Below are 27,319 nucleotides of genomic sequence, written 5' to 3' on the forward strand. Positions count from 1 at the left end.
GTGCGGGTGCACAAGTCCGACCCGTTGGTGGAACAAGTCCATGTTACTCCACGCTAACCCGCAGTATGCGTATGTGGAGTACCCCGACGGTCGGCAGGACATGGTCTCCCTTCGGGACCTGGCACCCGCCGGCGTGCGGCCTCCCCCCGCCCCTTTTCCCCCAGCGCCTCACCCAGGCCACCCCTTCCTCATCCATGGCGTCTCCACCAGCAGCCCGGGGTACGGAGACAGTTCAAGGACCATCGCTCCCGGAGTCCACGACATCAACTGAACCACCACCATCGGCTGAACCAACGTCACCAACTCCCCTGAGGCGGTCTGCCAGGACGTCACGGGCAACGAAAAGGCTGATCGAGTCCATTTAACTTCAACACCACCATTGACCTTAGAACATAGAACAGTACAGCACAGAACAGGCCCTTCGGCCCTCTATGTTGTGCCGAGCAATGATCACCCTACTCAAACCCACGTATCCACCCTATACCCATAACCCAACAACCCCCCCATTAACCTTACACTACGGGCAATTTAGCATGGCCAATCCACCTAACCCGCACATCTTTGGACTGTGGGAGGAAACCGGAGCACCCGGAGGAAACCCACGCACACACGGGGAGGACGTGCAGACTCCACACAGACAGTGACCCAGCCGGGAATCGAACCTGGGACCCTGGAGCTGTGAAGCATTTATGCTAACCACCATGCTACCCTGCTGCCCCTTATTTGTATGGACACTATGTACTGTTGCGAAATGTCTGGGCCAGTGGGAAGCCAAGGATACATTTTTTTGTTCTCTCCTTACTACTCATACCACCAGTTCTCCACCCCCCCCCCCCCCCCCCCCGGCATCTTTCTCTGCAAGGGGTGAATGTGGTGGTATGATTAGCATAGCTGCCTGCCATTGGTGCAGAACACCGGCTTACCATTGGCCCTGGTCAGTCATGTGCCTCTCGACCAGTTGGTTGAGACCAGTCATGTGACGGCTCCCCGATTGGTCGAGAGGCTGAGTAAACCCCGCCTCCAGGGCGGGGTATAAATACCCAGTATGCCTGGCGGTCATCCTTCTACTGTAATCGACCACAGGGATAACATCTAGTAGATTAAAGAAATACTTTTGTTCAGCAACTCGTCTCGCGTTCAATTGATGGTACATCAAGTGGGAGAACTCATCGATAACGGTGAGGAAATAGATGTTTCAGTTGGTGGACGGGAGTCCTCTGAAGTCCACACTTAGTCGCTCAAAGGGCCCAGCGGCCTTTATCAGGCGAGCCCTGTCTGGTCGATAGAAGTGCGGTTTGCACTCCGCACAGATCTGGCATGCCTTAGTCATGGCCTTGACCTCCTCTGTGGAGTACGGTAGGTTGCGGGACTTGATGAAATGGGCAAGCCGGGTGACCCCCGGGTGGCAGAGGTCATCGTGGATGGCTCTCAGGCGGTCCTTTTGCGCGTTGGCGCACGTGCCGCGGGACAGGATATCTGGGGGCTCGTTGCGCTTCCCCGGGCGATATTTAATATCGTACGTATAGGTGGAGAGCTCTATCCTCCACCTCAGAATTTTGTCATTCTTTATTTTGCCCCGTTGTGCGTTATCGAACATAAAGGCAACTGACCATTGGTCGGTGACGAGGGTGAACCTACCGGCTAGGTAGTGCCTCCAGTGCCGCACGGCCTCCACTATGGCTTGTGCCTCCTTCTCGACTGCAGAGTGCCGGATTTCCGAGGCGTTGAGGGTTCGGGAGAAGAACGCTACTGGTCTTCCCGCCTGGTTGAGGGTAGCAGCCAGGACGACGTCTGATGCGTCGCTTTCTACTTGGAAGGGAATGGCTTCGTCCACCGCGTGCATGGCGGCCTTGATGATGTCGTCCTTGATACGGCTGAAAGCCGACTGGGCCTCAGCCGTCAGGGGAAAAACCGTGGTCTTAATGAGTGGTCAGGCTTTGTCCGCATATCTGGGGACCCACTGGGCGTAATAGGAGAAAAGCCCCAAGCACCGTTTGAGTGCCTTGAGGCTACGGGGGAGGGGGAGTTCCTTAAGGGGACGCATGCGGTCGGGGTCTGGGCCTGGGACCCCATTTTACACGACGTAGCCGAGGATGGCCAGCCGGGTTGTGTGGAACACGCATTTCTCTTTGTTATATGTGAGGTTGAGGGCCCAGGCAGTCTGGAGGAACTTCCTCAGGTTTGTGTCGTGGTCCTGCTGGTCATGGCCGCAGATGGTGACGTTGTCCAAGTACGGGAAGGTAGCCCGTAAGCCGTACTGGTCCACCATCCATCGCCCTCTGGAAAATGTAGACTCCGTTTGTGACACCAAAGGGACCCTGAGAAAGTGAAACAGCCGACCGGCTGCTTCGAAAGCCGTGTAGGGGCGGTCCTCTGGGCGGATAGGGAGTTGATGATAGGCCGATTTTAGGTCGACCGTGGAGAATACCCGATACTGGGCGACTTGAGTCACCATTTCCGCTATGCTGGGAAGTGGGTAAGCATCGAGTTGTGTAAAGCGGTTTATGGTCTGGCTATAATCCACTACCATTCGTTGCTTTTCCCCGGAGCGGACTCCCAATACTTGAGCCCTCCAAGGGCTGTTGCTGGCCTCTATGACCCCCTCTTTTAGTAGCCGCTGAACCTCTGACTTGATAAAAGTCATGTCTTGGGTACTGTACCGCCGACTCCTAGTGGCGACGGGCTTACAGTCGGGAGTGAGGTTCGCGAAGAGGGGGGTGGCGCAACTTTGAGTGTCGCCAGGCTGCATACCGTGAGTGGGGGTAGGGGTCCGCCGAACCTCAGTGTCAGGCTCCGGTGGCTGCACTGAAAGTCCAGACTGAGCAGCAGGGGGGCGCAGATGTGAGGGAGGATGTAGAGTTTAAAAACGGGTGTATTCAGCGCCTTGAATAGCGAGGTCCGCAACACAATAGCCCGTGATTTGTACCAAATGGGACTCTGAAGCAAGGGCGATAGTTTGGGAGGCGGGGGTGGGTGCGCAAGGGAGCAGCGCCTTACCGTGTCTGGATAAATAAAGCTCTCCGTGCTCCCGGAGTCGAATAGGCAGGAGTGTCGTGGCCGTTGATTTGTACCCCGCATCATTGAGTTCCACAGGAGCATTGGCCGCGATTGATCGATCGTGATCGCTCCTAGTTGCGGGTAGTCAGAGTCCTCGGTTAAGTCGGACTCACAAAATGGCCGCCTGGCATCACAAAATGGCCGCCGCCATCGGTCGTACGTGTCGGGATTCGGAAGAGATGGCTGCCGCCAAGAGGCCACCCCCCTGATTCGCACAAGGTCGATGGCCGCGTCGGAAGTAGGCGTGTCCGGGCCGCCACGCGGCCGCATTGCGGGCCTGTGAGGCCAGGAGCTTGATTTCTGGGCCTGGTGAGGCTTTTGTTTGCGGCCTTTGGGCCCAGCCAGGCAGACTTAGCAAGTGCCCCCTTCTTCCACAGTCGTTGCAGATCGCGGAGCGGGCCGGGCAACGCTGACGTGGGTTGCTGGCCTTGCCCACAGAAATAGCATGGGGAACCCCCAGAGTGAGTGGATCGCCGCAGGCCTGTAGCGTGGCTGAGTTCTGGAGGGGATCGAGAGGGGTTCGCAAGGTCCGCGGAGTATGTACGGAGGTTACAGTGGGCCGTTTTTTAGAGAAGAGGCGAGCGTTTACCGTGCCTTGGAAGATCCTTTGCCCCGTCTTCTAGGAGCCGCTGCCGGATGTACGAGGAACCTGATACCGGACACGAAGGCATCACGAATATGTAAGTTCATGTGGATTTCTGCCATCACTTCTTTATGATTGCAGTTCCTCTCGAGCGCAGCGAGTCTCTCCACGTATTTCCGGAGCGCTGGCTGCAGGTCGAGAGCAAATGTCTGGCATGTACCTCATTAATTGGTTTTATGAAGCGTTTCTTTAGTATATCGACCGCAGTTTCGTATGTCGTAGCGTTCTCGATCACGGAGGAGAGTCGGTGGCCCACCCAGGCATGTAGTAAGCTCAGCTTGCGACCGCCGTCGACTTCAGTCTCTGAGTTTAGATAGGCTTCAAACACCGGAGCCAATATAAAAAAATTTCTGGGGCCTCCGGCGACCGAGCTTCTAGGTTGAGTTTCTCCGGCTTTAGAGCGCTGTCCATCTTGATGTGTCTGGTAATTAAATTGAGATACCCTCAATTACGACACAGGAGAGAAGATTGGTAATTCAAAGGCTTAAATTACCAGAGAACCGGACAGCTGCCGAGAAGTGTGGTCACACCATGCTGCCCAGTGAGCATCATCTTATATACCGTTTCCTGGGGGCGGAGACAGAGGCAGAGTCCCCCAGGGTTCCAAGCCCAGTCTTAAAGGGCCAATGTATTAAAGGCAAGCTACAGTTACAGCAGTTACCGATACCATTCATCACACCCCCCTCCCCCGATGGACAAAGGGTAGCCCCAAAATATAGTACCTCCCGTCCTACATTCTCTTTCAAAAACTTATAAACAAAATTACCTGCCAACACCAGCCATAACATGACAGGGAGTTTTTACTGAGGGTCAATTAGTTTGTGATTTTGGCACCTACCGTGTTATGGAGGTGAGCTCAGGGGTGAGTGGGAATGTGGAGTATTGGGCACCTGCCTTATTTTACATGCCTGCCTACCGAAGGTGCACCTGTCAGCATGCAAAATAGGGCAGATGCCCATAGTAACCAATAGTATGGTACTCCTAAAGGGTTTCATCTTAAGTATCAACCTACAGTATAATGTGCACTCTCGTCCTCCTGAGTCAGAGGCAAATATGATCGTTGAGCCAAGCTGATGCTGAAAGCAGTATACTGTTCCCCATATGGCTTGGTCCTCGATACATACTTTTGTTTAATGGCAACACAATTGTACATATGATTAAAAAGGATTGGAGTACAAAATAAAATAACAATTTACTTATTAGAAGTTTAAGTAATCCACTTTAATTTGTCCACACGTGGTAACTATTGCTACTGTTGTAAATCAGTCTTATTTGTCGTATTTGTGTGTTAGTTGCGGCTCAGATGTCAGCACTTGCCTCTGAACTCTAAAGTTGCTGTTTCATGCCTCACTCCAGAATCTTGAGAATAAAAGGGCCAGCATTCAAATGCAGCACTGAGGAAATGCTGCATTATTGGGTGAGATATTAAACCAAGTGCACACAAAAGATTCCATGGGCTGGGTTTTATGTTTCCTTACTGATGGGCTTGAAGATGGGGAATTCAGCAGGGTGGCCTTCCTGCTGCACAACTACCACCCCTGACTGTTTTGAAATTTTATGGGAGTTTGGGGAGGCATCAGACCCCCACCCTTGGATCTATTGAGACCCGTAAATGACCCATTAATGGCTAAGGAACTCAACCTCCTGCATTGAGAGAGACACACACACACACACACACACACACACACACACACAGAGTGGAGGCTCATTACAATTTTATTGAATTATATACATTCAAGAAGCCAATGCCACCGTTCATGGTTGGCATTGCCTGAACTACAGAGCTGCCAGCAAACCAATTGTCACCAGCTCCTCTTCTAAAGGGAGGATGGCTCCCTTTAAAGTCATTAATGCTGTTCCACTGTTAAATATGGGGCATCACAATGGACCTGAAAGCCCAGCATAAGTGAGAAACTTCCTCATGACTGCACATGCTGAACTGCCATACCTTTACTCAGTAAACTCAAACTCAAGCAGCAGTCAAAGCAACTCGGAGGAAATCCCCAAGAATATTGGAGCTTTTTTTTTTTAAAAAAGCTAATTTATTCATTTGCGGATGTCGCTAGCAAATCTAGCATTTATTGCCCGTCGCTAATTGCTGTTGAAGGTGGTAGTGAACTGCCTTCTTGAGCTGCTGCCATCCCAGCGCTGTCAGGGAGGGAGTTCTAAGGTTTTGGACATGGTGATAGCAAAGGAATAGCGATATAGTTCCAAGTCAGGATGGTGTATGACATTGCTCCAATAGCAAAATGGCACTAAATTAAGGTCTCGATTATACCTGTTATACCAAGCATTTATACTTATATGGCTCAGATGCCAGCATTCTAAAAGTTCCAATACAAACATATTTGGATCAAGAAATCAGATTATTTTTCCTTAATAATTGAATTCATCCTATGTTGTAAACAGCCGTGAAAAATATTTTAATTTGAAACGAATTGGGTACAAACTAACACAATTGGAACATTTGCAAAGGGGTTGCATGGATGTCAAGATTTCCTTGAATCATTAAAGATGAAATCAAGGCTATTACAGATAAGAACTAACACTAGTTTTTATAAAAAAAACCTTAGAGACATAAAGATAGATTTAGGAGGACTGAGTTCATGAAAGAAAGCCAGAAGTAAATATAAATGTAAAGGCTTTTGTAAGCACAAGGCATAACCAAAATATGGGATCTCTAAAGAATGAAGATGCCTATCTTGTACAATAAAAGATACTGGGCAGGATTCGCTGTCCAGCAACGTCGGAATCCCAAAATGTGATTGGGTGGAAAACCGCACGAGCCAAAAATCATGCGCCATGCCAGGCCACCGACGGAATGCCATGCTCTGGTGCCTTGACAGTGGCGTCAATGCATTCTGCTCTCACACATACAGCAAACATTAATGGGCTTAGAAATGGTATTCTCCGGGGCCTCCACAATGCTCATCTCTGCCAGGAGGAATTACCGACGGCAAGCTTAACTTGTGGTTTTAAAAATAGGGAAACAGGCACATGGCTTCTGAGGGAGAGGAGGTTTAGAACACGTTCCCAGAGACGCAACCGTGGGTTGCCAGTCCAGCCGCTGGCAGGGCTGGCTTTTGGAGAGGGGGGGGGGGGGGGGGGAGTAGCAGAGGGGAGACCATGGGATCAGGCCAAGGCGTTAGAGTGACCCCCCAGGACCAGTGTGTCCAGGCACAGACCATCATTGCTGCGGTATGCAATGTAGCCATCTTGCTGCGCACTCCCACTGACCGCCCCACGTAGCTAGTGGTTGGGCTGACTGACACCAGTCCGTATGGTGTCCCCACCACATCAGACCCGAATTCCATCTCTCCCCACCCCCCACAACCGGGCACCACCACCAGCAGGCCATCACCGACGGCCCCACTCAAGGGGGATGCCCACAGTAGACCCGACAGGAGGGTGCCAAACTGGGGCCAGCAGAGCATACATCTGGCACGGGTAGAACCAGTCACCCTGCTCCCTGCCGACATCAGGGAGTTCCAGGACCCCCTCGCTGTATCACCACCGCCATCACCTGCCTCACTATGGGGTGCGGGCCCTGGGTTGGCAGTAACTGTTCTAGTCCATGGATGGAGGATGATGATGACCCACTCTGCAATGAGCTCTGGTGCCCTACATTGCTTGACTGCAGCACTTTCCATCGTGCACCTCGGTGATCCCTGCATATGAACTTGTCATTCCATCACACGGTCCCAGCGAACCGTTGGGTTGTCTTTGTTAACATGCCCAACTGAGGCAAGTGTCTTTGGATGGTGGGGGGTGTTGGTGACTGCCGTGAAAGAAAATCGGTGTCATCCCCAGACTGGTGTTCCAAGTTGCCATTTGGAGGCTTCCCTTTCACTATCCATTGCTACCCTCGTCGCTGGAATTTGCTTGGGGTTGTGGACGGGGTGCCCGCATCGTTGCCAGGTGATCCAGCAAGACACAAGACATGACGCATAATTGGATCACGGGTTGGGCTGGTGGGTGTTGTGGGGGAGGTGGAGCAGTGTGGGGATGTGGCAAATGCTTTCCTCTTCTAAAAAAAGGGGGGGGAAGGGTCTGCTAACTTTTGACATAATTGGTTTTGGGGGAGGTGGGTGACAATATGAGAATAAACATTAGTTTTGAACCAAGAAAAAGTCAACATGGACAAAACAATAGATTTAATGGCTTAAAATTTAAAAATGCGCTTCAGAAATGCCAAATAAGTACTTACGAAGATTAAGGCTATAGTATTAAAATGAAAACAGTGCATGAATCAAGCCATTGGACAGAAGGGCAGAATCAGGTAGGAATAGATGGGCAGTATGGTAGAACAGTGGTTAGCACTGTGGCTTCACAGCTCCAGGGTCCCAGGTTCAATTCCCGGCTTGGGTTACTGTCTGTGCGGAGAGTCTGCAGTTTCTCCATTGTGTTTGCGTGGGTTTCCCCACCACAGTCCAAGATGTGCAGATTAGGTTGACCTGCCATGCTAAATTGCACTTAGGTGTCCAAAAAAGATTGGGTGGGGTTACTGGGATAGGGTGGAAGATGTGGGCTGAAGTAGGGTGCTCTTTCCAAGGGTCAGTGGTGCAGATTCGATAGGCCGAATGCCCCCCTTCTGCACTGTAAATTCTATGATAATTCTATAAATTAATATTTTTTTTGAGACTGAAGAATTAGCTGGTTCTGCACCCCACACATTTCCAATGGATCTCCCAGGACAAAAATATCTGGATATGGGCAGAGGGAATATTAAGAATTACTCATGAGCAGGTTAATCAGGGTTATGGTACACTAAGGAAAATGAAAAAGACTATATGGACTGATTGACCTATCTATTTGTAGCCTCATCAATGAAGGTCCTCCAGAGCCACAAACCAGCTCCAAACGCAAAAGTAAAAACTCTCAGAGCCACAGCCCAGCTCCACCACACAATGGACATCACTGAAGTCATGTGATAAGACAAAACCATTTCTTAAAGGGACACTCACGTGACAATGTGTGGAATTTTGAGCCCACGCCCGCTATTTACACTCGTGGCAAATACAGCCGGGAAATTAGATTATTTTCCCCTGCTCCTCACCAATGATGTAACAAGAATCTAATTTACAAATTTAAATATTAACAGGCCTCCCCACCACATGATCCCCCCCCTCACTGAATGCGCCTTGCCGCTTTGACAAAAGCTTTACAAGAACAGGATCACGGGGATCTCATCAGGAACGCCACGGTAAGTATAGCTCCTGGGGGCATTCAGGGAACTGCCACCCCTAGCATTGATTGGCACTACCAACCTTGTGCCTGGGGACAGCACCAGGAGCAGTCCCCTCTAGGGAGCAGTGCTGGGAGTTCTCCTTCTAAATGTGGTTGGGGTCGTGTGAGGGTGGACGCCTGTGGAAGGAGGTGGGGGAGATGCCTGTTAGAGGGGGGGGGGGGGGGGGGAAGAGAGAGACCGAGAGAAATAGAAATTGTCAGGTGGTGGGGGAAGGGGGTGATGACAGCTGTATGAGGGGAGTGAGAAAAAAAGTGAACGTGACACTGCCACAGTGGTGGTGGCGGTGGGGTGGGTGGGAAGAGAAAGTGAGCCCCAATACCACCATAGTGGTGGGGGTCCTCGTCCTGATTGTCTGTTGGGAGGGGAGTTTAATTACAGCATTAATCAGGGAGCCCTTTGAAGGTGATGTCTCTATCTCTGTGGAGCTGGCCATGCCAGCTCAATCAGGCCGTGCCCCACTAGAGTGATGGCGTAAACCACACTACCCAGAGTTTTTGTTTTGCACTAAGTGCCAGAAAATCAGATCTGAAGTCTCGCCTGTGCATCTGGAGATACACACTCCTGTTTTCAGTCAGAGCCTGTCACTTAATAAATTATGGTCAAATTCCATCCCTGTACACAGGTTTATAAAAAGAACAAATGGAATTCTGGATTTTATATCAAGGAGTACTGAATACAAAAGCAAGGTAGCAATGATGAATCCATTGAAAGGCATTGTTTGGCCTACATTTGGAGTATTGTGCGCATTTTGGGCACTGAATTATTGCAAAGCACTGAAGCCATGGAAAAGGGGTAACTTACATTAACTAGAAAGAGAGAATAGATATAGAACGTGAAAAAACTAGGCTTGTAACTGAAGTTAAGGGGAGAGCTAATATGAGTGCTCACAATCTTGAAATAGGTTGAAGAAATTAGTGAGAGGGTGATCCATTGGAAATTGTTACAATTACATGGAGTACAAATTTAGAATTAGTACACGAAGCAGAATAGAATCGAACGTGGGGTTAAATACATAGTCACAAATGGATAATGGTGCCAATTCAAATTATTTTGAGTGTTAACTAAAAACATTATGGATCAAAGTGTATGGCGAACAAAGTAAATGGTGATAGTTTGAAGCTCAGCAGTGTCAGAAATAACCTCCTACTGCCTTACATTTCTATGATTATTCCCGTCTTAGGAACTGTTGAACAATGTACCCAACTGATGTATATTTAATTTACTGCTGTATTATATGCTTTCATTTAAATATGCATTGATATCGTGATTTTGGAAAACAGAAAAAATAGTGGCATGGAGGTTAAGCAAATCAAAACATTAATTTCACTAAGAAAAACTGAGCAATTTGCGAACATTAAAAATTGAACTCTTAAGAGGGCTAGCATGATTACTTATTTCTGTACATGAATGAAAAGATTTTTACATTTTACCAAGGACTGTACATAATGTAAAATTCTACAAATGTACAAATATTTTGAAAAATAAAATTACTATGGTATTATAGTACTATAGTATCAAACACTGGAATCTATGCATTTATTAGATATCATACATACACACTGGTGAGAATCCATCAGTTTTAGTTATTATCTAATAATGCATTTTAACTGAAGTATTTGTACACTCAAATGATACAAGCTGCTGTTTCTTTAATAGATTTGGATTATATTATCAAGGCAACTTGAGAACAACGTGGGAAATACGGGAGGATACTAAGCAGTGAGACAGTGCTACACAGCTCTCTTCAGAAGTGTGGCAGGTTTACAACTCAACACTTTGAATTCTAACACGTTTGAGATTAGCAGGTTAATGATATGTTGTTACTAATGTGATATTTCAGAAGAGATTTATTTTATGCCGTCACCAATCTGCTTGGTAATGATTTGCTGCACAGAATTATAATTAAATTTAAGATGGAGCGAATATATAATCTGCATTAAGTGCTAAAATGCATCAAACAACTTGCATATAATTTGCAAATCTCTGATTAATTATAATACAAAAGGAGAAAAGCAGCAAAGTCCCATAAATAAAGAGATAAAATGACCACATTGTTTGTTTTAGTTGCCCGTTGAGGAAATTAATTATCTTTGTGACTAAAGGGGTGCCGAATAATTGCATTAACATTATTAGGGCAATACATTCCATCTGGTAAAAATAGGAATAAAAACAAAAATTTGCATTAAGAACATTGTGGTCATTTCTTACATTCCTGATCTCATGAAAAAAAATGTCCATCATAGTTTTGCTTTAAAGTTTCAGTATTACTCCCGCTCAATCAACTGGATACATAACGAATCACAGAAAACTGCAGAGGAATTTCCAGTATTTCAATGCAATGCACCCTGCAATACAGCAGTTCCTAGGACTGCCTTGGGAAGAATTATAAATGGGATATGATCATTCTTTTTACAACCTAACACATATGCACTTACTCCCCCTTTATTGTATTAAGAACACCAACAGGCTATCCTTCATATTTTGTAGTACAGTTAAAGAACTCTACCAAACAGTTTCTAATAAACATTGCTACGACTAGGGGAAGAAGTGCAATAACTCCTTTTCTTTTACCACTTCTTGTTTGGTTGTAGCCAGACGTTAAAGGCTGCTGTATTGCCAATTCGGTAGGATACTTGACCGTGTGCCATTTGTAAGAACTTAGCCAGACGGGTAATCTGTAGTAAAACATGTAATTTGCTTTATTAAAATCTGCCCGGGTAAAAATAATTAAAGATGTACAAATACGTTCTACTTCCCACTAACGTCCACAACAATCAAATCCCAAGAATGCAGAACAAAATACAACTTTACACAGTATCAAATGTTAAACGTAACTAAGATGCAGATAACAAGATAATGCTATTAAAGAGTCACTGATTGTGTCCTGGAACTCCGGGAGTCTTCATGTTAGCAGCAACCAGTTGTACCTGGTGGACCCCACCCCCCACCCTTTCCTCCTGGAATCACAGTTATATAAAATTCAATGGATTTTTCGTAGAGTCTCTGTTTCGCTAGAAATATAGACACTTTTCTCAGTAAACAGGATGCAGATTAGAGGAAATGTAGAGAGAGACATCCCTGCTCCCTGTACAGCCTGTGTGCTTCTGCTCAGATCCCAAGTTTAGCATCCACACAAGGTTGTATTGCATGACCTCACTCCATGTCAGTTGTGTAAAGGGTTAACATCAGAAGCATACATGGTGCTGATGTAACAATGCTGTTGCATCACATGATTGAAAAGTAACCGAGATCTGGAAGTAAAAAACCACAATCTCATGTAGGGATTGAAATGTGTAAATACCAGCTGTAAGTATAAACTAATGGTTTTAAGAAACTACAGACTCGAGCTGGGAGAAGATAATCCCCCAAACCCCTCATTAAGCCCTACGACACAACACACCAGGTTGTACATTCCAAAGAATATAATATTTTACAGCTGAGGTGATTAATGCTCCAACCTTTAACTCCTGAAAGAGCAATCCTCCATCTTGATGTAATAGGAAGTAGTTCTTCATAGTTCTAGGGTGCCTTGTCTCTCTGTTGGGTCCCCATAGACTTTGGAGTGCCATGGAATGGAATGTGACTTTATAGGTGCAAATCAGCAGCTCAGTCAAGTCAGTATCCTTTGTTTAACAAAAGTGTCCCATAAAAGGTTTAAAATAGATGTATGATCAGCTGATGAAATTCCAAATTAATATCCCATATAGAATATCTTTGTAAGAACATATTGTTTCATCCCAATAAATAGGTTCCGGAGTGAATACAATCCAGCCAGCTTCAAAGAGAGGATCATAAAAAATAGCTGTGTTTGGGCAGCACGGTGGCTCAGTGGGTTAGCCCTGCAGCCTCACATCGAGATCCCAGGTTCGGATCCCGGCTCTGGGTCACTGTCCGTGTGGAGTTTGCACATTCTCCCCGTATTTGCATGGGTTTCGCCCCCACAACCCAAAGATGTGCAGGTTAGATGGAATGGCCATGCTAAATTGCCCCTGAATTGGAAAAAATTAATTGGGTACTCTAAAATTTTTTTTTAAATAGCTGTGTAAGACCAGGAAAGAGCTGAAGAGAAAGAAAGGGCGAGAAACAGCCCGTGATACAGAACAGCCTGTGGAAAAAACATAAAATAGTTACAGGGAGATACAATTGCACTTCAATTTTCATTAGAAGCAAATGCCATGGTGGCACAGTGGTTAGCACTGCTGCCTCATAGTGGCAGGGACCCAGGTTTAATTACAGCCTTGGGTAACTCTGTGCAGAGTTTTTTTAAATTTAGAGTACCCAATTATTTTTTTTCCAATTAAGGGGCAATTTAACATGGCCAATCCACCTAATCTGCACATCTTTGTGCTGTGGGGGTGAAACCCACACAGACATGGGGAGAATGTGCAAACTCCACACGGACAGTGACCCAGGGCCGGGATTCGAACCCAGGCCCGCAGCGCCGCAGTCCCAGTGCTAACCACTGTGCCGCAATGTCTGTGTGGAGTTTGTACTTTCACCCAGTGTCTGCGTGGCTTTCCTCCGGGTGCTCCGGTTTCCTCCCACAGTCCAAAGCTGCGCAGGTTAACTGGGTTATGGGATAGGGCGGGATGTAGACCTAGGTAGGGTGCTCTTTCGGAGGGTTGGTGCAGACGTGTGGGCTGAGTGGCTTCCTTCTGCACTGTGCGGGGTCTATGGTTCTAAGATCACTGTACATTAACACTGGTGTCATTTGAAGTTCTAATATTGAGCATAGAATCAAAGAATTCCTACACTGCAGAAGGAGGCCATTTGGCCCATTATAACTGCACCAACCCTTTGAAAGAGCATTTTACCCATGTCCACTTCCCCATCCATCCCACCCTCTCCCCGTTATTCCATAACCTAATCTGCATATCCCAGGACACCAAGGGGCAATTTATCATGGTCATTCCACCTAATCTGGCCATTTTTGGACTGTGGGAGGAAACCGGAGCACCCAGAGGAAACCCACACAGATATGGGAAAAACGTATAAACTCCACAGACAGTGACCCAAGGTAGGAATTGAACCCGGGTCCCTGGGGCTGTGAAGTAGCTGTGCTGCCACTGTGCCGCCCATATTCCAAGCATCTTCCAAGTTGGTCACCAGCACCATAGGGAATCCACTAATCATTTAGAAATTATGCACGCATGGCTACATCACTGCTTTCACAGGGCAGAGGGACCATCTTTGGATTATGTATTTTCAGAGGGTTGTATGAATTGTATATCAGAAGGACCCAGATGGATGTTATGTCAGAGCTATCTCATGTCAGAATGTACTGAGAATCAGCCTTAAAATGTTTGATAAACTAAATTAATATTTAAAAAAAGACAACTAGTAAACATTAGAAAAAACTTTAATGGAACATTTGAGGCACGCGCCTAAAATTGAGACAAATAAAAATAACAAAAAAGACTTTACAGCAATGAAGGACCACAGTAACACAATTTCCTATCATCTAATATTGTCTTGGACTGTTCTCAATAAATTGCAGTTTCTTTGTCAATAGCCTTAAGGATTCTGCCAACAAGTATATTTTTGGAAACCAATTTCGGATTTCCAGTCAGAAAAATAAATCACTAGTTGCTAACTAATGTACTTCATCGCCCTGTAGTTTTTGTGGTCATCGCCCAAAGCAAGTAATTGTTGCAAAACTGCATTTCAGATTAGTCTCCTCAACTGGCTTGAAAGTAAAATATGCATGACCAGATTTTCAAATTATCTTAAATTCTGTTGGCTATAACACTTGAAACGTTGTTCAGCACTTCCCTTTCCTGTGTTATGAAGTTCTACTCAGTTGATAGAAATTTGAACAATAAATTGAGGGCAGGCTGTTTAGATGCAAAATGTCTGTTTCTAATTACTGCAGGTCCAATCCATAAAACAAAATGTTAGATGGACGCAAGCACCTTCAGTAAGCATATTAGTTACTCATTATTCTATCTTATTTATATGCAATTGAGCAGAACAATGGTTTTCAACCATTTTAAGCTTGGAATATCAGACCTTTATGCAAAATCAGAAAGTCTCCCTGTACCTTTCTTTTATCACAACCACTCTGCATCTGTGAATCAAAGGTCCTCCCCATACAGAGGGCCCCACAGTTCGCAAAGGATCCACTGCAAGTGGCAAATTCCTCATCCTGAAAAAATTATCATCAAGATTGTGAATTCCTGCACTCTACTGATCGGGAATGTTGAGAACCAACATATTGCTCCAGCTTTCATGAAATAATCACAAGTGGAAAACCGTGACAATAATAAATGTAACTCTTCCTTCCTACAGAGCTTGAGTGATGTATCATTATTACTACATAATTAAAAATATGTTACACCAATGCATCGTAAGCACCACTTGGTTACTATGGCACAATTTGTGATTGCTGTAATATTAAGGCTACATAATCATCACTGGTACAATCAACTTGATTGCATTTAAAATATTTTAATGCTAATATGCATCAATTGAATCCCGTTTGATTCACAGTAGCACCAACTGAATTATGCCTGAATAAATGCACATCATCATAGCTCCATATCACTTGACACTGAAAGAGGTTGAGCCTGACCCAGGAATTACACTACAACCTTAGTGTTAGCATGAAGCAAAACTACTTCACATCAATGTTACCATTGTGGTCTGAATATGCACTCAAGTGACTAAAACCAGATAGACAACTCAGAAAAGATCAATCAAATGAGAAATGCAAGTAAACTATTAAATGAATATGAGGCACTGTTCACATAAATGACATGCCATTTGGACTGTGCGAACAAGTCAGTTCATCGATTAGTTGTAGTTAGCTCAAATCCTTAGTAAATCATTTTATATTTCTATAATAGAACTATAAAACGATTTAATAAGCTATTATAACAAATGCAACACGTTTGACATTTCAAAGTTAAAAAAAGCATAATTCCTTGCCTAATAGGATATTAAATGGAGCAAGTTTGCTTTACTGCACATCCAGTTCTCATAAAGGGACTTGGGTATAAATTGATCATGTTTGCAAGGTTTGTTTTCTGCAAAATAAATTTGTGTCGCAGTACAACAATCCTACCTCACTACCAGGCTCCACAATGTCTTCAAAATCATAATGTGGAGTTTTTTCACTGCGAGTCTGTTACCTGTATCATTATTATTCACTGATGTTTGAGATTGACAGCAATATACAGAGGTAAGGCCTGAGCTACATGGGGGTTTCGACTAATTTCACTTCAACTACTATTGTGTGGAATTTAAAAGGTCGCCAAGTGCAACTTGTACTTAAAAGTACTTGAGCTCAAATGAAATACATGATGCAAAGTTGAAGGCGACACAACATTTGTTGTCTCCCTCATTCTATGTCCTGGAAGTGTCAAAGGCAGACAGAAAATAGCATTGCAATTATTTTCTTCCATCAAATGCCATCTATTTAATACTACCAAAATTGCTATGCCTCCAAAATGGTCACTGAATTAATCACGCTTGCTGCTGGTCACATATTCCAAACTAGTGAAAAATGGAAAATAAATTTCAAGTCTGTAGAATAAAACAAATCAAAACAGAAGTATGCTTTTATATAGTTTGGCAAGTTTTCTTAAATTTCTAAAATCAGAAACGTTCAGTTGGAAACATTAATAATTGATCTTTCAGACTCTGTGCAATTTTAAGGGTATAATTAAGGGTATAATTTCAGAGTATATTTACTTATTATGGTCCAGTATTAAGAGTCATAACTGGTGAAAGTATAACACCTCTCACTGGCCACTTAACTACTGAATTACTTGCAATTAAATCCACACAGTCAAGCTAATTCTCAATTTTATGATTGCACGGTCTATCTCAAGAATAAAATTCTAACCAGTCATATTTACAATTTCCTGTGTTTTCTTGATCTCAACCAAACTATTTGACAAAGGCCAAGGTGATTCTTTAAAGTGAGCATGTTCTGCTAAGGGTTTGCCACTTTCTCATTTCCAACTCCTATAGAAGACCTTCCCCCCGACATGCTGACATTCAACAGTATCTTCCTACAAGACAAAAAATTCCCACTAAGACTAAATAAGAAATGTATCTTACCAGCAGTGCAACGCATTACATTGTAATGCACTGTCAATATACCCAAATATTCCACCAGGAACCTGGAAACTAACTCCAGACAAAATGAACCTGCCACTCTGGTGACACAGAAGAAGAATGTAACTGAGTCCAGCCAGCATGTTCTGCAACTAAAGTATGGGGCTACGCTGAAAACCATCTGGCATTCCACTGAAACGGTAAAATTGTCCATTGCTGTTTGCCCATTGGTAGAGATTGGGCTTGTTGAATGAGTTCATGTTCTGCCTGGAATAATTTCTGAGAAAACAAGTATTGCAGCATTAAAACAGATTCTCAAAATATTCTTCTGTAATAAATTATTTAGGCAACATGCAACAAAAATGATAAGATAATTTTCCTAGGCCAAGTCAATTTTTGAATTTTTCTTTGAAGAGGAGCATTTTTTTTTCTATTCATTTGCTGGAGGTGGGCGTCACTGGCTGGGCCAGCAGTTATTGCCCATCTCTTATTGCCTTTGAGAAGGTGGTGGCAAGCTGCCTTCTTGAACCGCTGCAATCCCTGTGGTATGGGTACATCCACAATGCCTAGGGAGGGAGTTTCAGGACTTCGACCTAGTGACAGTGAAGGATATATTTCCAAGTCAAGAGGGTGAGTGACTTGCCCAAGATTTCTAGAAAATGAAAAGTTAACGCTTCTAATTTTAAGACCTTTGGACCTTAAAGTATGAAGAATATGAAATTTTCAAGTCGTTATCCAAATTAATGATGGTCTCAGCTTTTTCTCTCCTTTGAGATTGCCAGGCTCTTTTGCCTCTTCCATTTTCTTGACTTTCATTCAGCACTGGTCATTACATTGCCATTTAATGGCAAACAATATGTAGAATACAAGATTTTTTTTAAAGTGACCCGAAATTTGAAAAATATTCAGATGTTTAGGACTGGGTAATAGAAAGTCAATAAAGCTGCTCAAAAAGCATATGGGATCCTCAGGTTTTTTTTCTTAAATACAGGAATGGAGAAAACTCCAATACCTTTTCAGTAATATGGAAACCAATAATGCACACTACCCCACCGGAGATGCTCAAGTTTAATATAGGCACTCATCACCTCTCAGCTTTTATTTCTCTCCCTAGTCATAAAATCTACAATTTCACTAGCTTTTCTTACAGCTCCAGGATTGTGCCTTTAATATCCTGAGAATCTGTAGCCCCAATCTTTCTGCTCTTGCACACCACCGACCCACTCGCATTCAGAATAAGAGTATTTCTTGAAAATGCATAATGTATCAACTCATAGATTACTGAAATTGAATCCCATTTGTCACACACTTTGGACAATTCTCCCAATTTATCATTATCCTTTTGGTCTTTGGAATAATTAAATACATCTTCCATTTTGGCATAACCTGCAAATTTTGACACCAGTTCCTCCAGGTAAATATCCAAATTATTGACATACACTGAAGAAAAACACCACCAATCCAATATTATATCCTTAATGGAACTATTTTCACTTATTTGTCCAGTTTGCTGCCAGGTTTCCATGAATGCTATAAAGTCTAGACTTTCAAAATATTTGCTCTCAGTTCTCCCAGTTTATCTGTCACACTCTACACATTGTAATACATGAATGGAGAGAAGAGGAATGGCAAATGCACCTTGGCCCAGTTGTTAATAGTATATTATATGGTTTATAGTATCTTAATTACATTTCTTATACTGGTAAGCTATTCAGGTGAAGGACTTTGCTTAGTTCAGCACTTTGATCGCATATAAACACAGGATAGCTGGGTCACTGGGTGTTGGAGGAGAGATACAAGACTTAACAAAGTCAATAAACTCTCAGTAAAGAAAAGTTCTGTGTTTGATTTGGATTCTATTAAAGTTAGTAACCCATAACAGAGGATCAATCAGAGCTCTGCCACGTTCCAACTCATCCACTGGTCTAGTAAAGCCATCATGGAATGGAAACACACAAATTCAGGGGATGGGCAAGGGGGAAAAAAAGGGTAAAAAGAATAAAAATGGATTTTGGTAGCAAGTCATTCCGTTTAACAGTATTGTTCATATTTTCGTGTTTACCTCGTTGTGAGATCTGAAGGGTGCTGCCAAGAGCTAGAATGATTTCTGCATTCTCTTTCAGCCACCTGGTCCATTAGGCAGAGCAATTCTTGCATTGGTCCTGCAAAATAAGTTGTTACGTTATGCTCATTTTATAAAGCATGTTTTATCCAGTTTCTAGAATTGCAAGATACAACACACCTACATGAAATCTTCAAAACTCGCTTTAAAGAAGCATTCAGAAGAAGTTAATTACCGTTGACAGTCACCGATTAGACGAGGGGTGTATGAATTGTAGCCTGTGAATCACATGTCACTTAAAATCCAGTTGACTCAGTCATGTTGTATATTTTGTGCAGAGTTATGCTGCTTGAATTTTGCTACATATACAATCCTTCCCCAGGTCACCATGCTACATAACAATGGGTAGGATTTTCCAGCCCTTCCCACCAGCATGATCTACTGGTCCTGCCGAAGGCGACCTGTGGCAGGGACAAGTGAGCCACGCAAAACACCGTAAAGAGTTATGGGACTGGACTTCCGGTGGCGACCATGGTGTGAGTGGTCGCACATTTGGTGGCTCCAGCTCGTGGAGGACTTTTTGGACCTTTTCACTGGCCAACAGCAGAGCTGAGTGTTTGTAAAAGGTGCAGGAGGGGTGGAAGAAGAGAGTATCCCACTGGTGTATGGATTGGTGGACCAGAAGTGGTCGAGAAAGGAGAGTACAACGGTCGAAAGTTGGGTGTGGAACCTGCGACACGGGGGACGGAGGGTCAGGGTCCAAGCTTTCCAGCCCAGTGGTCGACGGATCAGTTAGTGAGATTCCTCCACGAGGAGTTTGTCCAGCAAAGGAAGGAGAACTTGGAGGACCTGGCCAGGGTGGTGGATCTGATAAAGGTGGGGATTGACTGCATGGAAATGAGGTTAGAGGCCCAGGGCCAGGCGATTCAGAAGGTAGAGGCGGTGGTGGAGCATGAGGAGCAACTTGCCTCAATGGCTGCGGAGATGGGGTTGATGAGAGATCAATAGAGGAGGCTGCAGGACAAGGTGGAGGATTTGAAGAATAGATCACGCAGGCAGAAGTTGAGGATCGTGGGTCTGCCGTGGGCAGATCATGGGCAGTGAGGGAACGGACGGTGGTGCGTATGTGGCACGTATATTTCAGAAGCTACTGGGTGAAGGAGCGTTTGCTTGGCCCTTAGAGGTGGACTGAATGCACAAGGTACTTATGAGGAGGCCACAAGGAAATGAGCCGCCGAGGGCCATGGTGGTGAGACTGCACCGGTTCCTGGATAAGGTTTGGGTTTGTTTGTTTCTGATGGAGGAATGGCAGGTTTTTCTTTCTTATGTGTTGTTGGGTGGGGATTGTAAAGTTTGCACTGGGAGACTGGTTGAGCGGGGGGGGGGGGGGGGGGGAATTCAGGGGTAGGATGCTAGGTGCCATGAGCGGGGGCTACCAGGCTAGCTGGGCAGGAAAACTCACAGAAGTGCAGTGGGGGGTGAGTAGGTAGTAAGTGTGTGGATGGGGGTTGGGATTGTTATTTTGTTTTGGGGTTGGGGGTAGATGTCTGCTGACAGGGGAGGGACTGTTGAAGGGTGACATGGTGAGGGTCAATGATGGTGGACGTCCAAGGGGGGCCTGATAAGAGTGGACTGGACTGAAGGCTGGTCCAGGAAGGTCTATGGTTGACCGGCAGGAAGGCTAATCACATGGAATGTGAGAAGGTTAAATGGGCCAGTCAAGAAGGCTTGTGTGTTCGCACATCTGAAAAGTTTAACGGCGGACGTGGCAATGATACGGGAGACACAACTGAGGGTGGTGAATCAGACTCGGCCGAGGAAGGGGTGGGTAGGGCAGGTATTCCATTCTGGGCTAGATTCCAAAACAAGGGAGTGGCAATTTTGATTAATAAGCAGGTAGCGTTTGAAGTGGGTAGTATAGTGACAGACTCGGGGGGCAGATATGTTACGGTGAGCTGGAAGCTGGAGGGGATGCCGGTGGTGATGATGAGCATTTATGTACCGAACTGGGATGGTGCAGAGTTCATGAGGCGGGTGTTCGGGAAGATTCCTGATCTGGACTCGCTTCGATTGATTATGGGGGGGGGAGAAACTTTAATACGGTTAAGGACCCAAGACTGGACCGGTCGAGTTTGAGGACAGGGAGCGTGTCGAAGGTTGCAAAGGAGCTAAAGGGGTTTATGGGACTTTTAGAGGGGTGGGGGTGGGGGACTAGAGATATCCGTGGAGGTTTTGGCGGCCGAGAACAAAAGAGTATTCATTCTTTTCCCATGTACACAAAGTGTACTCCTGAATTTACTTTTTCGTTTATGGATAGGACATTGTTGGTGGATGTTGAGTACTCGGCGATAGTAGTGACGGATCATGCCCCACACTGGGTGGACCTACGGGTGCGTAAGGATGGAGGGGCAGTGCGCACACTGGAGGTTAGATGTAGGACTATTAGCAGAGGAGGAGGTGTGTGTGCAGGTGAGTGAGGCCATTCGGAGGTATGTGGAGATAAATGATAAGGGGGAGCTCTCGGCAGCTACGGTATGGGAGGTATTGAAGGCAGTGGTGAGAGGGGAATTTATCTCCATACGGGCACACAGGGAGAAGGCACAGCAGGCGGAGATGGATAGATTAGTGAGGGAGATTCTCCTGGTGGGCAGAAGGAACGTGGAAGCCCCGGAGGCAGGGTTGTTGAAGGAGCGGCAGAAGCTGCAGATGGAGTTTGGGTTGCTATCCAAAGGAAAGGCGGTGTTGCAGTTGAGGAAGGTGAGAGGGGTGGTGTATGAATACGGGGAGATGGCTAGCAGGATGCTAGCACACCAGTTAAGGAAATGGGAGGGAGATTGGAAAAGAAGGACAGAGGGGAGAATACGATTTTGGATCCGGTGGGGGTGAACGGGGTGTTTAGAGACCTTTACAGTAGGCAATACGAGACGGAGCCCCCAGCCGGAGTGATGAGGCGGTTTTTGGAGGAACTGGAGTTTCCGAGGGTCGAGGAAGAGCTGGTGGAGAGCCTAGGCACCAACTGGGCTGTTTGAAGTGGTGAGCAGGAGGCGATGCAGTCGGGCAAGGCCCCAGGGCTGTTGGGTACCCAATGGAGTTTTATAAAAAGTTTTCAGGAGTGCTGGGGCCCTTGCTGGTAAGGATGTTTAATGAGGCTAAGGAGCAAGGGGTACTCCCTCCGACGATGTCACAGGCCTCGATCTCTCTCATCCTGAAGTGGGATAATGACCCGGAATAATGTGGGTCGTACAGGCCAATCTCCCTGCTAAATGTAGACACCAAGCTGCTGGCCAAGATCTTGGCTTCGAGAATGGAGGATTGCGCTAGGGGAGGACCAGACAGGGTTTGTAAAGGGGAGGCAATTAACGTCGAACATTAGAAGGCTGCTAAATGTGATTATGATGCCCTCCGAGGGAAGGAAGGTGGAGGTGGTGGTCACCATGGATGCGGAGAAGGCCTTGATCGGGTGGAATGGGAGCATTTGTTGGAGGTACTGGGACGGTTTGGGTTTGGGCAAGGTTTTGTGGACTGGGTCCGGTTGCTGTACCAGGCACTGGTGGAGAGTGTGCAGACGAACCGAGTGAGCTTGGATTATTTTAGGCTGCACCGGGGGACGAGGCAGGGATGTCCACTCTCCCCACTGTTTTGCCATAGAGCCATTGGCGATGGCACTGAGAGCGTCAAAGAACTGGCAGGGGATTATACCGGGAGGGGGGGGGGGGGGGGGGGGGGGGGCGGAGAGTGGTAGAGCACAGGGTCTCTCTATATGCGGACAACCTACTTTTGTCTTTTCTGTCCCATTAGGGGGAATTTGAGAGATTGAGGATCCTAGGGGAATTTGGCTATATATTAAATATGGGTAAAAGTGAGGTCTTTGCGATTCATGCGAGGGGGTGAAAGAGAGGTGGCTGGGGGAGTGGGGGGGATGCCGTGCAAGCTGGTGTGAGGGAGCTTTCGGTATTTGGGCGTCCAGCTGACATGGGAGTGGGAGCAGCTACACAAGCTGAATTTGGCTCGGTTAATGGAGCAGATGAAGGAGGACTCACAAGGTGGGATATGCTCCCATTGTCACTGGCGGGGAGGGTGCAGACGGTAAAGATGACGGTTCTCCCGAGGTTTTTGTTCATATTTCAGTGCCTGCCTATTTTTATCCATAAGCTTTCTTTAAGAGAGTGATTGCGGTGATCTCAGTGTTTGCGTGAGCAGGTAACCTCCTGTGGTGAATGTACTTCATGTAATTCACACTGTATAGCATTGTGTCCTTGTGGGCTCTGTGAGCCGTTGCACGGCTCTGCCCACAGGGGGAGATGAGGAGCTTGTACAGGGCTCCACCCTCGGCTCCGCCCATGGCCCCTCCCACTACCGGAAGCATAAAGTGCTGCAGCCTTGCGAGCAGGCAGGCTCAGTTGTAAGTCTATTAAAACCACAGTTTACTTCCAATCGTGTCTCGAGTGAATTGATGGTCACATCAGTTTAATAGACTTAAGAAAACTACTATGGAATCAGCCCTCAAACCTGATCGACTAGAACTCGACCCGCAGGCTGCAGAGGAGAAAGAGATCTTTCTACGCTGGCTTTCGTGTTTCAAGGCCTACCTGGCTGCATCGACCACCTCTGAGACTAGAGGAGCAGAAACTCAGCCTACTGCACGCATGGGTGAGCCATCGCATCTCTACGCAACTCAACTGTACCGAATCGTATACCGAGGCCCTCGCCATGCTCGACCAATTGTACGTGTGGCCGGTGAATGAGGTCTACGCACGGCACATTTTCGCTACCCGCCGCCAGCGCCCCGCAGAGTCGCTAGAGGACTTCCTGCGCGACTTAAAAGCCCTTGCTCGGGACTGCAACTTTCAGGCTTTAAACGCCTCCCAGCATATGGAACTCGCTGTCCGTCATGTGTACGTTGCGGGGGTCCGGTCTAACTATATGCACCAGCGACTACTCGAAAAGGGGGCCCAGAACTTGGAGGACACGGTAGCGCTAGCAACCACTATGGAGGTCGCGTTTCAAAGTCTTAACTCATTGTCCGCAGACCAAGCGACCCCATCGTGGACCCCCGACCAGCAACTGCCCCAGGCCTGCGCCGCGCGGCCACCCACCCACTATGGAGCGCCAGCGTGCCATTTTTGTGGCCAGCCCCAACGCCCACGGCAGCACTGCCTGGCCCGCAGCGCAATCTGCAGCAGCTGCGGTCGAAAAGGACATTATGCCAAAGTATGTCTGGCGAAATCAAAACCCTCTAACTCCCCTGCAGTCCAGAACAATCGCTCCCCCAACTCGCAGGCCCCGCAACGTTGCAGCGTGTCTGCCGACTCCACCTCCGCCCGACATGTGCGACTCATAGGGCCGCCATCTTGGCAATCCTCCCCCACGCGGCCGGCCATGTGCGAGTCATGGGGGCCGCCATCTTGGGCGCCATCTTCCTTGCCGCCGTCACGTGCGATCCATGGGGGCGGCCACCTTGGACGCCATCTTCTTCATCGCCCACCACGTGCAATCAATGGGGGCCGCCATCTTGGCCATCACCCGATGTTCACCTCGACGACTACGACCTCCGCGGACAGTCATCACGGGGCCACTCCAGCACTGCTGATTGAGCCACCGACTACCCGCAACTCAACGCAGTCACGTTGGACCAGTCGCGTCCGAAACACCTCAGGAGCTCGATGATGTCCGTTCAAATCAACGGATACAAGACACCATGCCTCTTCGACACCGGGAACACCGAGAGCTTCGTACATCCTGACCTGGTAAGACGCTGTTCGCTCCCTATCTTCCCGGCACGGCAAACTATCTCCCTCGCCTCGGGCTCGCACTCGGTCCACATACAAGGGTGCACCGTTGCGACCCTAACGATTCAGGGCACCAGCTACTCTAATTTCCAGCTGTACGTACTCCCCGACCTCTGCGCCTCACTCTTACTCGGGCTCGACTTTCAATGCAACCTCAAGAGCCTCACACTCAGCTTCGGCGGACCCCTACCTCCCCTTGCTATCTGCAGCTTAGCGACTCTAAAAATCGACCCCCCTCCACTCTTCGCTAACCTAATAGCTAACTGTAAACCAGTAGCCACTCGCAGCAGGCGGTACAGCCTGCAGGACAAAGTATTCATTTGGGCCGAAGTCCAGCGGCTCCTACGTGAGGGAGGAATAGAGGCCAGTAACAGCCCCTGGAGAGCTCAGGTGGTGGTTGTCAAGACCGGGGAAAAGTTCCGGATGGTGGTTGATTACAGCCAAACCATTAACCAGTTCACACACCTCGATGCGTACCCCCTCCCCAGAATTACAGACACGGTCAACCAGATCGCCCAGTACCGCATATTCTCCACAGTGGATCTGAAGTATGCATACCACCAGCACCCAATCAGCCCGGAGGACCTCCACTACACGGCGTTCGAGGCAGATGGCCGCCCCTTCCATTTCCTCCGGGTCCCTTTGGCGTCACGAATAGGGTCTCGGTGTTCCAACGAGCAATGGACCGAATGGTGGACCAGTACGGGCTGCAGGCCACGTTTCCGTACTTGGACAACGTCACCATCTGCGGCCATGATCAGCAGGACCACGACGCCAAACTCCACGATTTCTCCAAACCGCCCAGAAACTCAATCTCACCTACAATAAGGAGAAATGCGTTTTCCGCACTACCAGACTAGCCATCCTCGGCTATGTCGTGGAAAACAGAGACCTGGGCCCCGACCCGCACCCCCTCTTACAACTCCCTCTCCCTCCTTGTCCCAGGGCCTTCAAGAGGTGCCTGGGATTCTTCTTCTATTACGCCCAGTGGGTCCCCCAGTATGTGGACAAAGCCCGCCCACTATTTAAGACCACACTCTTCCCACTGTCAGCAGAGGCCCGCCAGGCCTTCAACTGCATCAAGGAGGACATCGGCAATGCCGCCATGCGGGCGGTGGATGAATCCGTCCCCTTTCAGGTGGAGAGCGACGCCTCAGAGTTCGCTCTCGCCGCTACTCTGAATCAGGCAGGGAGACCAGTAGCCTTCTTCTCCCGAACCCTCTCCGCTTCGGAACTTCGACACTCCTCAGTCGAAAAGCCATTGCGGAAGCCGTATGGCACTGGAGGCACTACCTCGCAGGTAGGAGGTTTACCCTCATCACCGACCAAAGATCGGTTGCTTTCATGTTCGACAACTCGCTAAGGGGCAAAATAAAAAACAATAAAATCTTGCAGTGGAGGATCGAACTCTCCATCTATAATTACGATATCATATATCGACCGGGAAGCTCAACGGGCCCCCAGATGCCCTGTCACGCGACGGCACATGCACCAGCACGCAAGACGAACGCCTAAAGGCTATCCACAATGACCTCTGCCACCCGGGGGTCACCCGGCTCGCCCACTACGTCAAAGCCCGAAATCTGCCTTCCTCCACCCAGGAGGTAAAAGCCGTCACCAGGGACTGCCCGATCTGCGCGGAGTGCAAACCGCACTTCTTTTTAAAAAAAATAAATTTAGATTACCCAATTATTTTTTCCAATTAAGGGGCAATTTAGCATGGCCAATCCACCTACTCTGCACATTTTTGGGTTGTGGGGGCGAAACCCACGCAGACACGGGGAGAATGTGCAAACTCCACACGGACAGTGACCCAGAGCCGGGATCGAACCTGGGACCTCAGCGCCGTGAGGCGGTTGTGCTAACCACTAGGCCACCGTGCTGCCCTTCAAACCGCACTTCTATAGACCAGACAGGGCCCACCTGGTAAAGGCATCCCGGACCTTTGAACGCCTGAGCATCGATTTCAAAGGGCCCCCCCCTCGACCAATCGAAATGTGTTTCCTTAACATCATAGATGAATTCTCTCGCTTCCCCTTTGCTATCCCGTGCCCCGATATGACCTCCCACACAGTCATCAGAGCCCTGCACAGTGTCTTCACCCTGTTCGGTTTCCCCAGCTACGTACACAGCGACAGGGATTCGTCCTTCATGAGCGACGAGCTGCGTCAGTACCTGCTCGAAAAGGGCATTGCCTCGAGCAGGTCCACCAGCTATAACCCCAGGGGGAATGGGCAGGTGGAGAGGGAGAACGCGATGGTCTGGAAGACCATCCTACTGACCCTCCGGTCCAGGAATCTCCCGACCTCCCACTGGCAGGAGGTCCTCCCCGACGCGCTCCATGCAATTAGGTCCCTCCTGTGCACTGCCACCAACCAGACCCCTCACGAGCGATTATTTGATTTCCGTAGGGGCACTACCACGGGGGCTTCGCTCCCATCTTGGTTGAGGACACCGGG

At 47.4% G+C, this 27,319-nt stretch overlaps 1 protein-coding gene across 1 annotated transcript in view; it reads right to left on the reverse strand.

Annotated features, from left to right (window-relative positions):
- Nucleotides 1-14,894: 14,894 nt before the first annotated feature.
- The window catches only part of LOC119967195 (S100P-binding protein-like), a 28,834-nt gene continuing 16,409 nt past the window's right edge, over nucleotides 14,895-27,319 (reverse strand). Inside the window, exons 4-5 of the mRNA XM_038799391.1 lie at nucleotides 19,072-19,171; nucleotides 14,895-17,288 (exon numbers count right to left, since the gene is read on the reverse strand). Coding sequence (XP_038655319.1) covers nucleotides 17,162-17,288; nucleotides 19,072-19,171 — 227 coding nt within the window. The 3' untranslated portion in view covers nucleotides 14,895-17,161. The remainder of the gene's footprint in view (nucleotides 17,289-19,071; nucleotides 19,172-27,319) is intronic.

The sequence above is a fragment of the Scyliorhinus canicula genome, chromosome 1, assembly GCF_902713615.1.
Source record: "Scyliorhinus canicula chromosome 1, sScyCan1.1, whole genome shotgun sequence".
Classification (NCBI taxonomy): domain Eukaryota; kingdom Metazoa; phylum Chordata; class Chondrichthyes; order Carcharhiniformes; family Scyliorhinidae; genus Scyliorhinus; species Scyliorhinus canicula.